This window comes from Diospyros lotus, chromosome 4 (assembly GCF_014633365.1).
Source record: "Diospyros lotus cultivar Yz01 chromosome 4, ASM1463336v1, whole genome shotgun sequence".
NCBI lineage: Eukaryota > Viridiplantae > Streptophyta > Magnoliopsida > Ericales > Ebenaceae > Diospyros > Diospyros lotus.
In genome coordinates this window covers 14448302-14464436 of record NC_068341.1, presented here as the reverse complement: position 1 = coordinate 14464436, position 16135 = coordinate 14448302, and the positions used below count along the sequence as shown (strand labels likewise).

Genomic DNA, 16135 nt, shown 5'->3' with positions numbered 1-16135 from the left:
AAACACACAATGATGATCTCTCTCACTCTCTCCCTCTCTCCCAAACAATAATTCAAGTCAAAATAATATGGATTAAGGAGCCATAATTTTCAAACCAACAAAATGATGATCTCTCGTTCTCTCTCACGCATTTAATGGCTTGTACTAAACAATAATTCAAGTCAAAATAATATGGATTAAGGAGCCATAATTTTCAAACCTGAAAAATACTTAATTCTCAGAAAAATAAAAATAATATTTGATTGCAAGAAATAAAATATCACAAATCATCAGATCTCCTGTTGGCTCTTAGGCGGACGTTTCCACTTGCACCTGTCCGCTGTCGCACATTATTGACGGCGATTTTCGAGTCCCTCCACGCCCCTTTTTTTATTATTTCCGGCTTGATCCAATTACATTTCTAGCCTCGTTCCCTCGGGCAACGGACGGAATATCCGAGGGTGTTATCGTAATTCCCCCAGTACACGCAGGCAATCCCAATCCCAATCAATCACAGAGCGAGCGAATCAGCCAGAAATCATATTCTGTCGCAATTTTATTTCCGTGCCCAGCCCCGGCCCCACTGCCCACACCACTAACAAATGAAATGCTTACATACATGAATCACGATATATATACATCATTTTTATATATTTTAAGTTACATAAGGAATATTATGATTAAAATACTATACACCTCTTTACACATTTTACGCATCTCTATGCGTCTCATGAGAGATATTTTTTATCATTAGTATATATTTGTATAGCCCAATATGTACCAATAGCATTATTCTACATATATTTGACACATTTATTATTAAAAATTACTATTGGTATATTTTTGTGTACATCTTGAACTACATAAAAGTGTATCAATGACATAAAAGTCCCTCATGAGACACATAGAGACGCAGGGTATTTTGATCATAATACCCCCTTATGTAGCCCAAAATATACAAAATGGTTGTACATCTAACATGATTCTTTATTATTTAAAAATAAATTATTTTGTGACATATCATATCACTAGAGGTGGAGCAAATAGTTAATAGGAACGAAGTATTTGAAATGCCCAATTGACTTTTTTTAGCTTAACCTCGTAAAATGGTTCAGAAGATCTTTTAAATGGGTTCTTCTACAGGCAGACACACTAGTAGGGAGGCTTATGGAATAAGCTCAAGGATACAAAAATACTCTCCTTTACTTTGTAAATTTATGAAATAGGCTGTCTTGCTCTCTCCTCTTTCTTTTCATGGCCACCGTCTTGTCGCGGCCTTGGCCTCGTTGCCTCGTCATTGTCGTCTCGTTGCTATCGCCATTTCGTCTTCCCTTGCCTTGTCGACTGTGGTTGTAGGCGGTGAGACGAAAGCAATGGTAAGACGACGACATGCAATAACAGTCGGCAAGGTGAGGTGGTGATGACAGCGAGGCGATGACTATGAGAAGGGAGAGAAGAAAATAGGGTAGCGGCCTCTTTGTAAATTTACAAAGTGAACTAGAATAATTTTGTATTTTTACTCCAATGCAGTGAACTTTTTTGGCTCTCAATATTTTTTTTCTTTAAATTTCTATCTTTTTTTTTTTTTTTTGATAATTATCATTACATCACTTTAATATCTATAGTCAAAAAATAATTACAACTCATTCCCGATATGATTTAAATTGGGGTATGACCTGTCATTTTTATGGATGGAAAAGAAAAAAAAAAAAAATCGTCAACTACAATGACGATGTGACAGACAGACGGCCAGAGGTTTGCAAAATAATGCCAAAAAAAAGAAAAAAAAAAGAAAAACCACAAAGGCATTAGGCAAACGCCAGACGGGGTCTTTAAAAGCCGTCGGCAATCACCAGCGCACACAGAGAAATGTGAGACAGCGATCTGCAATGGCGTCAATATCTGGTCTCTGCTCTTCTTCTTCGTCCACGTTCAAATCACAAACCAAATTCGCTCCGAGAGCGCCCCCGATTTGGAGAGAATCGATCGCATTCGCCGAACGATCGAAGATCATCGATCGATGCTGCGAGCGCGTTTCGAGCGTGGCGGCTCGGGCCGTGGCTCGGGTCGAGCCGGCGAGCCTGTCGCCCGCCGGCCGCGGATTGGAGAAGGATCCGGAAGAGCTCTGGCGGAAATACGTGGATTGGCTGTACCAACACAAGGAGCTGGGGCTGTACTTGGACGTGAGCCGGATCGGGTTCACGAACGCCTTCGTGCAGGAGATGGAGCCCAAGTTTCAGGCTGCATTCCGCGCCATGGAGGAGCTGGAGAAGGGCGCGATTGCGAACCCTGACGAAGGCCGAATGGTCGGCCATTACTGGCTCAGGAACCCTCAGCTCGCGCCCAAGTCGTTCCTGAGGTCGAAGATCGAGATCGCGCTTGAAGCTGTGTCCAACTTCGCGAACGACGTTGTCAGTGGCAAGGTCAGTTTGTACTCGAGTCTCTGATTTGTTTTCTATCGAGCTTTGACTTTTCTGTTTACTGACTTAGTAATTATATCGGGTTCAAAATTTTGGGAAACAAATTTTTTATTTGATGGAAATGTTTAGGCAACAACAAAATTAACTTCGATTGCAGCAACAGAAAATATAAACCAACTAATTCGAATCTTGACCCTTTATATAGATGGGAAAGAGCAATTTAGATGTTTACCGGTCTCATATTAGGATTTACTGGATAGGCTGTCAAAATGATTTGGCATGGTAGTTCTGTAAGTAAGAGTAATTTCTGCAGGTGGGTTGTCTTAAATTGAAACGGGTCATTTTTTTCCCTCTACATAGCAATGATAGAATTGTTTCAATTTCATATATAGGATAAAAATGTTCAGTGGACAGCCACTGTTGGAGCACAGTTGTTCTATTGCATGGTATTACTATAGCAGCTCACCAGAATAGAAGGGGCAAGCAAATGAGGCTGTGTGTCATTAGGATGACGATGCAAGTGCATTTTGTCTCTTAGTTTTTTTTTTTTTCAAATGACTTTCTTTTGCCTTGAAATTAGATTCCTCTCAAGTGTGATGAAGACATAAATCTCTTCTTCAAGCTGATTATATGTATTTGGTAAACTGTAGGACACTTCTAGAGTCTAGACATTTAAGAACGCGCTCAATTGTCATTATTGAACACACAACATTGCTTCAGTTACAAATGTATGAGCTTCAATAATATATTTGAATGAAAGAGGTCAGGGAGAAATGCCAACAAGATGATGTGGTGATGGTGCACACAAGATATTCTTGAGGCTGGAGGGGTACAGGAAGGGAGATGGTCTAAGAAAACAGGGGACAGATAGCTAGTCGTAGGGGAGGGCCAGCAGGAATATTCTTTGGGGGTGTGCTCCAATGGGTTCCAGAAGTCTAATCTTGTAATTTTTATATTGGATAGGGATCCTTAATCACCATGGGGTCTAGGAAGTGCCACTTGTTGAAAAGATAGATGGTGCCCTATCTATGTGGCCTGACAAAGGGGACAATTAACTTGATAATCTTAGGAGTGGAGCTGTCACCAACTGATGTTCTCATAGCAGTCAAGGGTTATGCTACTGGAAGAAGTGATGATGGTATGTGTGCACCCTGTCAAAGGGTATATTCTTGTAGCGTAAGGGACATAATATCTGTTTGAGTCATAGGTCTCTCCCTTTCTTTCTTGATTTCTTTTCTCTTCGTTGACCAAGGTTGAGGGTTCCATTCGGAGGGGGTAAGCACCTTGTAGAAGCCTTAAGCTCTAGCCTTCAATTCACAAGTCTCTCAAGTCTTGCAATGGGAGTCCCTTGGGATCTGCCATACCCTAAATTTATGGTAAAATCACTTGGAGTCGCATCTGGAGAAATGTCAAGCTCAGGATATGAGTCTTTGGTCAGACCAAGTGTGCTTAAGCAGTTTGGAGGTCTCAAGTGGAGGACATTAAACATGTCAATGTGAAATATGGCAATCCATGAGTCTCCTTCACGAGGCTAAGGTGTGGTTCTTTATGAATGATGTGGCATATTGGAGATTGTCATGTGGTGAGCTTGTGGCCGAGTATTCGCAATATAAAATTCCTCAGAAAGTTGTTGGAAGTTTCTTGGATGAGAACATCGTGCATAAGAACTTAGTATATTACATTTGAATTTGATTGATTCTCAAGACTTGGAGTAGGAGTTGTTTAGTTAAATTATTCTTTTAAAAGATCATGCTTATTATTTTTGTGCCTAGAGAATGTTGCAGTACTTTCTGGGTTTCCATGACATCTCTCATGGATGGAAGTAGGGATTTGCACAAATATTTGTCACCCTGACCAATTTATGACTTATTATTTTGTTATGAAAACTCAAACTTGCACTACTTAGTATGCCATTATCCATACAAGGACTTCCATCAAGAACCAGCAACCTATGATCAATTTCCATTTTTGCAGGTTGCTACATCTTCTTTAGAGTCATTCATTCAGGCATAGTAAACTTAAACTTTCAGGATGCACTTGTTACTTTCTAGTCCTTGACCCTTCTGCTATTTATATGTAATTTGTAGCATGGTGCATCTTAATTTGTAAATATTTTTTAGTATTTTACTATGCTTTCTGCTCACACATTGTTGGTGGAGCTTTCTTGATATACCCTGCATTGTATATCTAAAATTTGATGTTAAAAGCACAGATTAAGCCCCCATCATCTCCTGAGGGCCGATTTAAGCATGTGCTTTCTGTTGGAATTGGTGGTTCTGCCCTTGGGCCAGAGTTTGTCGCAGAGGCATTGGCTCCTGATAATCCTCCCTTAAAGGTATGTAACAGCCTCTGAATTACATGAAAAGGTTTTTAGGCATCTACCATTCATACATCTTTTCTCACTTTTTTTCCCTCCCGTTGCCAGATAAGGTTCATTGACAATACAGATCCAGCTGGTATTGATCACCAGATTGCACAGCTTGGCCCTGAGTTGGCTTCTACACTTGTAATAGTTATATCAAAGGTCTGCATGGAATTAACTGTTCTTCCTTTTTGAAAATGCATGTGTATGTTGTGATTGTTGCAAGTTGTATCCAAAATAGTTGTTAACAATTTGTTGGTTCTGATTCTTCTTAGAGTGGAGGCACTCCAGAAACTAGAAATGGTTTGTTGGAAGTACAGAAGGCTTTCCGTGAAGCTGGCCTGGATTTTGCAAAGCAGGTTTTGATTCCCAGGTTCTTATTTCTGCTTTTATTTGGTATTCCTTGCTCTTTAGGATATTAATGTGACATGCGCTTTTATTTCTAGATTGCAATAATTGATACTGAAACTTGAGTAACATGCCTGGGGGGTTTTCACTTCAATGCTGTCTTTTCGTCACTATTCATGAACCTCATGACAATCTGCTTTTAGCTGTTCTAATTTGAGGTTCAGGCTGTCCACCTGTTACTTGAGCCTCTTAAACTCCCATGCCCAACAAACACTTTTCCTTGTAACTCTTTTACTTGTAATTCTACTTGGTCTTCCTTGCTTTGATTTTATATGGCTCGAGTTGTTTCATTGGACTGCAGGTCATAATATTGCCTGATTTCTTTGAATTTATTTTAGATAATAGGAAATATCTCCAGATTTTGGTAGTTACAGTGTTATAAGGTTACAAATATCTATTTATTTAAATCACAGGCATAATTTTCCTTTAATGTTCATGTACCCTTGGTGCATGTTTGATTTATAGGATGGGATAAGACCGCATACAATTTCCAGGAGATGATGAGATCATATCTACTGGGATAACGTATGTCATATTGATGTCTTTCCTATGTTTATTAAGCATGGGATACCTTGGTAAGCTACTTTTAAATTTTCTTTATGTGCATGCATTTGAGGTAAGAATAAAACTAAATTACAATTTGTTGGGGTAAATGTCTATGTTGTGTACCTAAGGGTATAACTGTAATAAAAGGGAAAGTAGAACTATAAGGGTTGTAACAATGGTAAGGCAGTTACACATTTTATTTTGAATTCGGGAGTGGCAACCGTTTTTGGTGCCAGCTTCCCATGAGGGTGGACGAGTATAAAACTCGGTCCCAGCCCATTTGAGAGGCATGAAAATACAATTGAATTGCCTTTTCCAAATTTCCCTCTAAATCTCTCTCTCTCTCCTTCCCCAATTTCTCTGAATTTCCCTTCCCTCTTCTATTTTCCCGCCAAGTTCTCCTCTAAATATAAGAGAATTCTCCTTGTCGGATCAGGGATTCGACAGTCTATTTTTGCATTAAGCAATTCTATTTTGTTGGGGGGTTTCACGACATGTGGATTGGTGTAGGATTCTTTTTTCTTTCAAAAATGCCCCCAAACATTCATTAAAATACTTGGTTCCATTATCAGATCAAAGAATACAAATTTTTGTGTTAAATTAGGCTTCAATCATGGAAAAGAATTCTTTGAAAATTCTAGCCATGTCAGATTTCTTGGCAAGTAAGTAGATCCAACATAATCTAGTATGATCATCAATAAATGTTACAAACTATATTTTTCTAGATAAAGTGGTAACCTTTGAGGGTTCCCAAACATCACTATGAATAAAATAAAACGGTTTTGAAGGGCAGTAGGGTTTTGAAATAAATGTAACACGATGATCTTTAGACAAATGACAATTTTCACATTGAAACATAGAAGGATCCACTCCTTTAAACAATTCAGGAAACAAATGTCTCAAATAAGGAAATCTAGGTTAGTCTAGCCTAAGATGCCATTGCATGATTTGATCAGAAATAGAAATCAAACGTGTACCACTTAATCCGTGAGTTTTTTCATGATTGAAGACATCCTCATTGAAATAATAGAGTCCACTTATCTCTTTAGCACTTCCAATTGTCTTCCTCGAGTTTTGATCCTGAAATGTACAGTACGAATCAAAGAAGGTAACACGACAGTTGGAAGATTGCAGGCAAGCTTAGGGACATAAAGTATTGATTTAAGACCAATACTATCAGAGAGTTTAATGAGACCTTTACTTGCAATATGTGAAAGACTACCATCAGTTGTCCTTATTTTTTCACTACCAGAACAAGGAATGTACGAAGCAGGCAGATGTGATAATCATTCATATGATCTGATGCTCCAACATCAATGATCCAAGGAGTAGATTTAAAAAAACTAGACAAGTCTAACGAATTTCTACCTGATTGAGCTAATGAACAATTAGATGTACTAGGTAACGGATTAGATTGTAGCAGTTTCAAGATTTGATCAAGTTGCTCTTTGCTGAAGGGTCCTGCTTGTGGCTAATTGACCGGAGTGGTTGTAGAAGAGGCGTCATTGGAATGAATACTGAGAGCAGTATCTTGAACCTGACTTGGCAATCCATAGTTGAGATCCAAAAGGCAGACTTGGCAAACATTTTTCAACTTATTGCAAGTCGGGCAAGTCTTAGTTTTTTTATACCTTGCTTCACGACCAGGCCTCCTAAAGATTGTAAAGGGCCTATTGTAATTTGTAAATTTTGCACTTCTTGTTATAATTTGCTTTATCATTTGAACGTACAAATCATCTTCGAGGCTCGACCCGCATATGGTGGGGAAGTCAGAATGTTCCCAGCCGTCGGCTTTGACGTCTCCCGTGTACCATAGTTTGGCTTGTACAGAATGTAGCAACAAAGGTGCTGAAAGATGCTTCAGGCTGGTACCAAAGGTAATGATGGAAAGGGCGTAGAGGGCGTTTGATGACGTGTCGGTGGCCGACGGAAGGTCGCAGAGGCTGTCCGATAACTCAATCTGCATGGCTAGGGTTTCGGTGGTTGCAAGGGCTGCCTAAGGCTGAAACGGTGGCGGGGAGAAACTCAATCTGTTGCAGCTAGGGTTTTAGCGGTCTCACAAGGGCTGCCTGGGGCTGAAACGACGGCGATCTAGGGCGCCGACTAGGGTTGGATAGTAGCGGCCGGAGTTGGATGGCAGCTAGGGCTAGGCGGTGGTCGATGTTGGATGGTGGCGGCGACGACCTAGGATTGGACGACTGCTGGATTTGGATGGTGACGGTAGTCGAAGGTTAGGTGGCGGCCGGTGTTGGGTGGCAACGGCCTAGGAGTGAATGATTGGTTGCCTAGGGTTTCACAGTGAACGACTGTGATTAAATGATTGGTCGCCTAGTGTTCACAATGAACGACTGTGATTTCTTCCCTGCTCTAATACAATATAAGCTAAAATGGATATGGAGAAAAATTTCTCTAATTCACTGTGAATATTTGATACAATGATTCCTTTCTTTTTTTATGGAGGAAGAGTACAACACAATAGGAAAGAATGAATTAGGAAAGAAGAATATACATAATATTCCTACAATATACTCTATCAATCAAGGAAGTGATTTGGGGAATCAATCAAAAGATTGGAGATAATTTCCACTAATCAAGGGGAAATTAGCTCCTTTCCGTTACTACAAAAATGCTATCATAATTATACTTTACAGTAAATTATAAAGCAACATTACCATGTTGCTATAGGTTTTAAATAAAATTATAATAATCTCATAATTATATTTAGTGACAGTTATATATTCATAAAATAGTTACAACAAAATCTATCATAATTTTGAAGTCATTTTGTTCTTTTATAATATTTATCAGTGTAATAGAAACAAATGTGATATATACATGCTAGTATCTTTGGATATAAGTGCTTAAAATTATGTCACAATTATATGTAATACTAATATGTTGTACTATTACACATTGTTTTATATCATTGTCATCACAAACCTTAATCCCAAGGGCAGAAGGTGACATTTATTGTTGGGTGGCCAAATAATTAATGTAAAAGTAAAACTACATGCATTCATGTACATATTAGCACAGGCTTAACCAAAACACTCACCGGCTCTCCAAAATTTCAGCTAATACAATTATTTAAGGGTAGATACTTTAAAACTTTAATGTTATGTATGTTTATATTTCAAATCACAAATTATAAGTGTATGTGTCATTTGCATATGAAAAATAGTTGGCACGTGTTAGTGTATAATCATTGTTGGGAAATTGGTAGAATCACAATGTCATTTTAGAATAAAAGCATATACATTGCCTTAGATATTGGGGGCTATAAATAAATTCTAAATGCCATGTAAAAATCCGTAAGGTACATAGAAACATTTTGAAATATAAGGGGGGCATGGCCCCTCCCTGCTCCTATTACCGTCCACTACTGCTTAATCCCATACATGAATGCTAACTCTTCAATCGTCTCTAATCATGGCTATGTCTTTTGCAAGGCCATTATCTTCTATATCATGCTTAAGACCATCATATTTCATGTCAGGGCTAAGAGTTCTCTATCAAGTCTTTTTGGTCTTCCTCTCCCTTTTCTCTTATTCCATTCCATCCACTCTCATTATAGTTGGGTCTATTAGACTATGTTATGTTATATGTTATCAAAATATAATTATAATACTGTTCTTAGTTATACTTTATTATAAATTGCAAAGTAACTTTATTGTAATGCTATAGTTTTTTTTCTCTTAAATATACTTATACTTAAACATCATAATTGCATTTAGTAATAATTTTGGAACATATATTCATGATAATATTTATAGCATATCATCATATTACTGTATGATTGAATTATGGAATAAAATACCGTCTTATAAATAATAGTGCCATTAATTACAAATTCTAAAATATATTATTATAATATTATAATTTATGATTTGAAATAAAAATATTATGTTAAAATTAGATGGTGATTGTATACATGTTATTGTATTCTATGTTTTATATCATATTGCCATAATAATATTCTGAAATCATGGTAAATATAATATAACAACGCATTTGACATAATCATAATAAATATACACACATATACATATACCCAAGGCTTTTGGGCCATCAAAGGGTGCAATTACGAGAAGAATATGGCAAGTTTACCCCTCCTAGTCCCATGCATGCTTGATATGACATTTATCTTAGGGGATTCTATCTTATCTCTTAAACTCATACTAAACATGGAATAACTTATCCCGTTCCTCCTTTTCTTATGACAGGCAAAATACATGGTCTTAGGATCTGTTTAGTATGTGTAACTGCAGTTTAGTTGATCCCTTTCATTACTGTTCTACTTTCCAATAATAATTAATCTAGTAGTAGAGAAGGTACTTGCTTAGTCCACACACTGACATGTATCACATTCTTAACATTATTTTAGCATATGTCCTTGAGTACTGCTTGTATATGCAGATCTTTAGTATTTCTTCTTTTGGTTTTCTAGTTGCAGAATTGTGACCTGTGTTCATGTCTTACCATGCAGGGTGTTGCTATTACACAAGAGAATTCACTATTAGATAACACTGCTAGAATTGAGGGGTGGTTGGCTAGATTTCCAATGTTTGACTGGGTAGGTGGTAGAACATCTGAAATGTCTGCAGTTGGTCTACTTCCGGCAGCCCTTCAGGTTTGTTACCTTTATGTTCAGTAGTTAGTTTGTAATTATTTTCATTCTATGCTGTGCATCTGTTAATAAAAATTTGTCATTTCAGGGAATTAACATTAAAGAAATGCTTGCTGGTGCATCTTTGATGGATGAGGCAACTAGGACCACTGTGGTAAAGATTTGTTATTCATGTTCTTTTATCATTGTTTTGTTGTGTTATTATCATTGTGATTCACAAAATATTGTCACCATTCAGAACTATTCAGTTAGTTGTGGGATTGTATAGGATTTCCTGCAGCTATGAGAAATGTATTTGTATCTTCCTCATTTTCTTTATCTTCTCATTCTTCCACTCTCTCTATCACTTGTCTTGACATTGCAAAGGATCATTTACAGCCTTCTCTCTTAGTTGTCCAACACTTTGTACAATAAAGTACTGTTGGTCTTACATTTGTTCTCTAAACTTTTTCTTTCACATGATATATTCAATCATGCAAAAAATTCAAATATTTCCATTAATCTGTCAGTTGTATGACTGCTAAACATAATGCCCCTCAGTTACTGCAATTTTGAACATCTTTCTCAATTCTCCTGTATATGTATTAGAACAGTTTTCCTTCACTCAATCACTACATTCTTAGTTATTACAATTTATTAACCATGTAATACATACATCGGGCTCTAGCTAGTTTATGTTATTTTTTTTCTTCTAATACAACTCCAGAATCTATGTTTTTAGGAAAGACTGCTCTCTCTCCCTCTCTATCCTCAGTCAGTCCTCAGTCACCATCTTCTCCTAAAAACCAAGTTTTCTGAATGACTTTCGTACAATAATTTCTCTAAATAACTTCTCCCCCTGGTTTTGGTTTGCTCAACTTGCACTGATAGTGGTGATTAAATTTGGTAATTTTGCCCTTTCTCAACTTTGCAAGTTGGCATATATTATTTTCTCCATCTTCATTTAAGGTAGTCTGAATTATTCCTAATATGTCCTCCAGGATAGTATAAATAGGCTAGTGGAATACCTCTGAATTCCTATTTATTATTGTCTTTGAAAATTAGTTACAAGAGAAAAATGTCAAAATCTCTGCTATAATTAATGCTTTCTTCAGGTGAGGAATAACCCTGCAGCATTGCTAGCTTTGTGTTGGTATTGGGCTTCTGATGGAGTAGGATCCAAGGTGGTTGCCTCAGTCTCTCTTTATCAGCCTTCTGCCTAACTATGTTATGCCTCAGTTTCTCTCCTTAATAGCTGGCTTTGGCTTGTTTGGCATTCCACAGGATATGGTTGTTCTTCCTTACAAGGACAGCCTACTATTATTTAGTAGGTACTTACAACAGCTAGTCATGGAATCACTTGGGAAGGAGTTTGACCTAGAAGGTAACCGAGTAAGTATTAACCACCTTGTGTCTTTTTTCTTGTTTCTATGGCATGCCTGAATGAAGATCAAAGATTTGATGGCCAAACATATAACTACTTTTTAATTGGCAGTGGAGATTCAATATTAAAATGCATTGCAAACTGTCTGGCAAGAACTAGCATTGAAGATTGCCATTTTTTCACCTAGCGTCAGCTGGAGCAGGAACTTTTTTTCCAGAAATACTCCTGACTCCTTGGTTTTCCTCTAAAATGCTCTTACTATATTTGGTTTTCAGGAAGGCCTTTTATAAATTATAACATATTACTATCTTCAGATGTGGTTGGGTAGCTCTCACTTACAACTACAATAAACAATTCTTCTTTCCTCCATTTATAAAAATGAGGATGAGATCAAGGCCCTGAACCTACTTCATGCCCATTTCCTCTCTGATATATACTGATATCCCTTAGTAGACCATTTTTGTCCTTTATTTGCTACTTTCTTCTTCATCAGAAACAAGAAGCTATAATCTAGTAACTAATGGGAATCTGGTTTCTTACTCTTTCGTCCTTGTTCATGGTCAATTCATGTAGAAATTGGAATCTAACATGGGTAACAGCAGTGGTGAAAATGACATTTATCTTGCATTTCAAATGACCAAATATCTTGATGCAAATGAGGGGTGGACCTTATCTATTAACCAGTTCATCTCCTGGATATACTGTCAGGACATTATTATCCTTATCCACCATAGGCAGGCTATATCTTATATTAAATGTGATGGAATATATTAGTTTAATATTATAGTCGTTTAGTAATCTTGCCTGGTATGTTATTGTCCTTAGTATAAACATGCTTCAATAAGGTGTCTTCAGACCTCTTGGTACTCTTTATGTTGAGTTGTTGATCATTTATGCCAGTCCTTTTTTCCCTCTCTTTTACCTCACAGGTGAATCAGGGGCTTACTGTCTATGGAAATAAAGGGAGCACCGATCAGCATGCGTGAGTATTTGTTTTGATGTGATAACTTAGCATATATCAGTAAATATAAACCAAGATGGCAAAGTTTTCTGTTTCTATTTATACAGCTACATCCAACAATTGAGGGAGGGCGTGCACAACTTTTTTGTGACATTCATTGAAGTCTTACGCGATAGGCCCCCTGGCCATGATTGGGAGCTTGAACCAGGGGTCACATGTGGTGATTACCTGTTTGGAATGTTACAGGTTAGCTTTCTAATCAACCATGATGCGTCATGAACAGAGAGATGTGCTACAGATACATGGAATCTTTAATGGACAGCTGGCATGAGTAATGGGTAACTAAACCACATTTATAATCATCAGTACACTATTTGGGAAGGGGAGAGACAAAACTTGATGGCTTCCTTTCTTTTTGTCACTGCTTTTGAGAGTGAACTGAGATACCTTTCTTCAGGCCCTTTACATATAACCTCCAATTTGTGTCTAGATTCTGACAGAAGGCTTAACTCCCTATAGGTTTCACATTGAGTAACATTAATTTCCCCTGTACTTCGGCATTATCAACTGGTTGTTTGCCTTTGGTTAGTACCCATGGTCCGTAGAGCAAAAGCTAGAGTTGTTATTTTCTTTTAGAATTAGTCCTTTCACCTGCTATAGTGAACTTTTCTTTTTGAGATCTATTTTTTTTTTTTTCCTGAAGACACATCATACGAAACTACCACAGTCCCAGACCATAGATTAATTTTCAATTTTACCTTTCAAACATTACTGAAGTATTAGCTGACTTTTGTTGGAACTCTTCTACCAAACTGATTGTCACTTTTTTACAGGGAACTAGGTCAGCCTTGTATGCCAACGACAGGGAGTCCATCACAGTCACTGTGCAAGAAGTGACACCTAGATCAGTGGGGGCTCTAATTGCGTTGTATGAGCGAGCAGTTGGGATTTATGCCTCACTGGTCAATATTAATGCTTACCACCAACCAGGTAGACTTACTTTCTTGTGTGTTCCCCAGAAGATTGGGATTGGTACTGCATGAAATATTTTTCTAGCTTCCATGTTGCACCTTCGGCACCAAGCTATTTGGACGGAAAGATACTTTGTGCTGATGGGGAAAATACTATGTAGTGATATTGCTTTCATGCATATTAACCTTCCAATTTTTATCTCAGGTGTGGAAGCTGGGAAAAAAGCAGCAGGAGAAGTATTAGCTCTCCAGAAGCGGGTTCTTGCAGTACTCAATGAGGCCAGGTATGCTGCCTACATTTTATTGATTCATTTCAAAACAAGAGGGCCTTTATAGACATCATATATCTATCATCTCTAAAAGTTCTTGAACCAACTCGTGCTGCATGGGGGGTGGCGGTTTTGTGGATGTGGTGGCTGACTTTGCTAGTGCATTGAACTGATAATAAAGTTGCTACATTCTTTTTCCTATAGATGATAATTCATTGGGCGACAGCTATTGAATCATGTGAAATCTCTTTGTGTTCTAATTCCCTCTTAAGGATAATTTCTGCTATACCACTAAATATTTGTCATTTCAGATGTCCGTTTCATTGTTTTTTTTTTTGTTTTTTTTTTTTATTTCTTGCAACTAACTGCAATGTCCTCTCCTTTTTGCGTCTCAAACTTAAAATCTTGAACAAAAATTGGAAAAGAGGGCTTGCCTCCCTGCACGGTTTTCTATCTGACCACTTGTGTCATGAATATGGCGCCTTGACAGACACTGATGATACTTATGTGCCTTCATGTTTCTTTCCCAGCTGTAAGGAGCCTGTCGAACCACTGACCATTGATGAAGTAGCTGAACGCTGCCATGCCTCTGAAGATGTATAAAGCCATCTTCCCTAAGATCCGTGCATCCAAGTTCATTTATCTTCTTGTATAATTAATGCCTTGCTAACCGGCCTCTTTATCACATTATTTGGCAGGTAGAGATGATTTACAAGATCATAGCTCACATGGCTGCCAATGACCGAGCAATTATCGCCGAAGGCAACTGTGGTTCGCCTCGCAGCCTCAAAGTGTACCTCGGGGAGTGCAGAGTGGATCAAACATTCGAATAAGTGGCTTCCAGTCTACGGTTTTTGACAGTCTGCTTGAGTGAGAGAATAAATGGTTGAATTGTTTCAAAATAATAAAAAAAAAAACCTTGGTTTTGAGTGTATCACTGTCTGCTGCTCAATAATTTACAGGTTCTTGTTGGAGAGCTCTACCTTGTGTTGCATTTTGAAGAAACAGGGGTACGGATGTTTTGGTTCTATTCATTTTAACTAATGATTATGTCAAAGCATTGTCCTCAATAAGCCTGAAATGAAACTTGGTCTGGTTTGGTTTGGTTTCAGTAATGTATTGAACTTTCGCCTTTTTATCTTTTTTAAGATAAATTGCCGAACGCAAAAGATATCATCAAAAGTGTAAATTGGCACACGCTACGATCGTGGTCCCCCCCCCCCCCCCCCCCCCCACCGTTTGGCCTGTAGTTGCCATTGTCCTCCAGGTCATTTTGGCCTCAACAAGACAACTCCAAATAACTAATCTTCCTCTTGCTACCAATTGAAAAATAGATTTGAAGGCTGGAGAAATCTAAAACTCTGATACAAAAGGTGGAAAATATTGCATTGATTTGTGCATCTGAAAAAGCATGCCACTAAGACTTTCTGAGTTTGCTGCGACTCCAAGAAAGCCTTAGTAGGCTCATCTTCTAACCGCAAAGTCTCAGATAATTCCCAGCCATGCGTGCCAAAACCTCCCTTGGAAGAGAATATAGTCGTGGCGTTGCTTAGAGGCTGCTTGGCTTACCCTTTTTTTATTGGCCTTATAAGTTTTTCTACTTATAAGTTGTGTAAAATTTAAAAGTTAATTAGCATTTAAATTGATAATATATTTGGATAAATGTGTTTTAAACTATTATTTATATAATTATATATTTAGTTTGAAAAGTTTGATAGAACTTAACAAAAATATTAAAATGAACATGTTACTAAATAATATAAATAAAATTTATAAAAATATTAATTTTTAATAAAAATAAATTATAAATTAATATCTAATTGATAAAATTTTTATCATTACATGTTGATAAATTATATACAATTATTTAAAAATATATTAATATAATATTTTAGTTTAATTAATAAAAATATTAAATATATATGTTGAGACATTAAAATATATAAATATATATGTTAAATATATAAACCTATTGTTAAATATATATATATAGTTATATATATTGAAGGAATACATGTATGGTGGTGCAGGTAAAATAAATTTTTTTATGTATATCAGACATACACTGCGGAAGCAATAAATACATACACCATACACAACTTGGGCATTTAAGCAAATCTACCTCAAGTTGTGGTGGTTCTAGTCCGTTTACACCTAGTGTTCTATTCGGTATCATTTTGTGCACCTCTTCCTTTGCTAGCTTGAGGATTCCATGCCATCAGCATCCGT

General features: G+C 37.3%; 1 protein-coding gene across 1 annotated transcript; it reads left to right on the top strand.

Annotated features, from left to right (window-relative positions):
- The first annotated feature begins 1776 nt into the window (after positions 1-1776).
- On the top strand, positions 1777-15017 carry LOC127800097 (glucose-6-phosphate isomerase 1, chloroplastic). Its single transcript, XM_052334521.1, has 14 exons — positions 1777-2402; positions 4612-4734; positions 4825-4923; positions 5037-5120; positions 10202-10345; positions 10431-10496; positions 11437-11505; positions 11606-11713; positions 12635-12687; positions 12774-12912; positions 13500-13656; positions 13843-13921; positions 14437-14503; positions 14605-15017. The coding sequence occupies exons 1-14, from the start codon at positions 1869-1871 to the stop codon at positions 14737-14739; spliced, it is 1857 nt and encodes a 618-aa protein (XP_052190481.1). The 5' UTR covers positions 1777-1868; the 3' UTR covers positions 14740-15017.
- The last annotated feature ends 1118 nt before the right edge of the window (positions 15018-16135 follow it).

Excerpts from the sequence above, each read along its gene's own strand:
- LOC127800097 (XM_052334521.1), top strand. The coding sequence starts at position 1,869 with ATGGCGTCAATATCTGGTCTCTGCTCTTCTTCTTCGTCCACGTTCAAA. Across the intron at positions 4,924-5,036 it reads TTGTAATAGTTATATCAAAG|AGTGGAGGCACTCCAGAAAC; the intron begins GTCTGCATGGAA and ends GATTCTTCTTAG. Across the intron at positions 12,688-12,773 it reads GGGAGCACCGATCAGCATGC|CTACATCCAACAATTGAGGG; the intron begins GTGAGTATTTGT and ends CTATTTATACAG.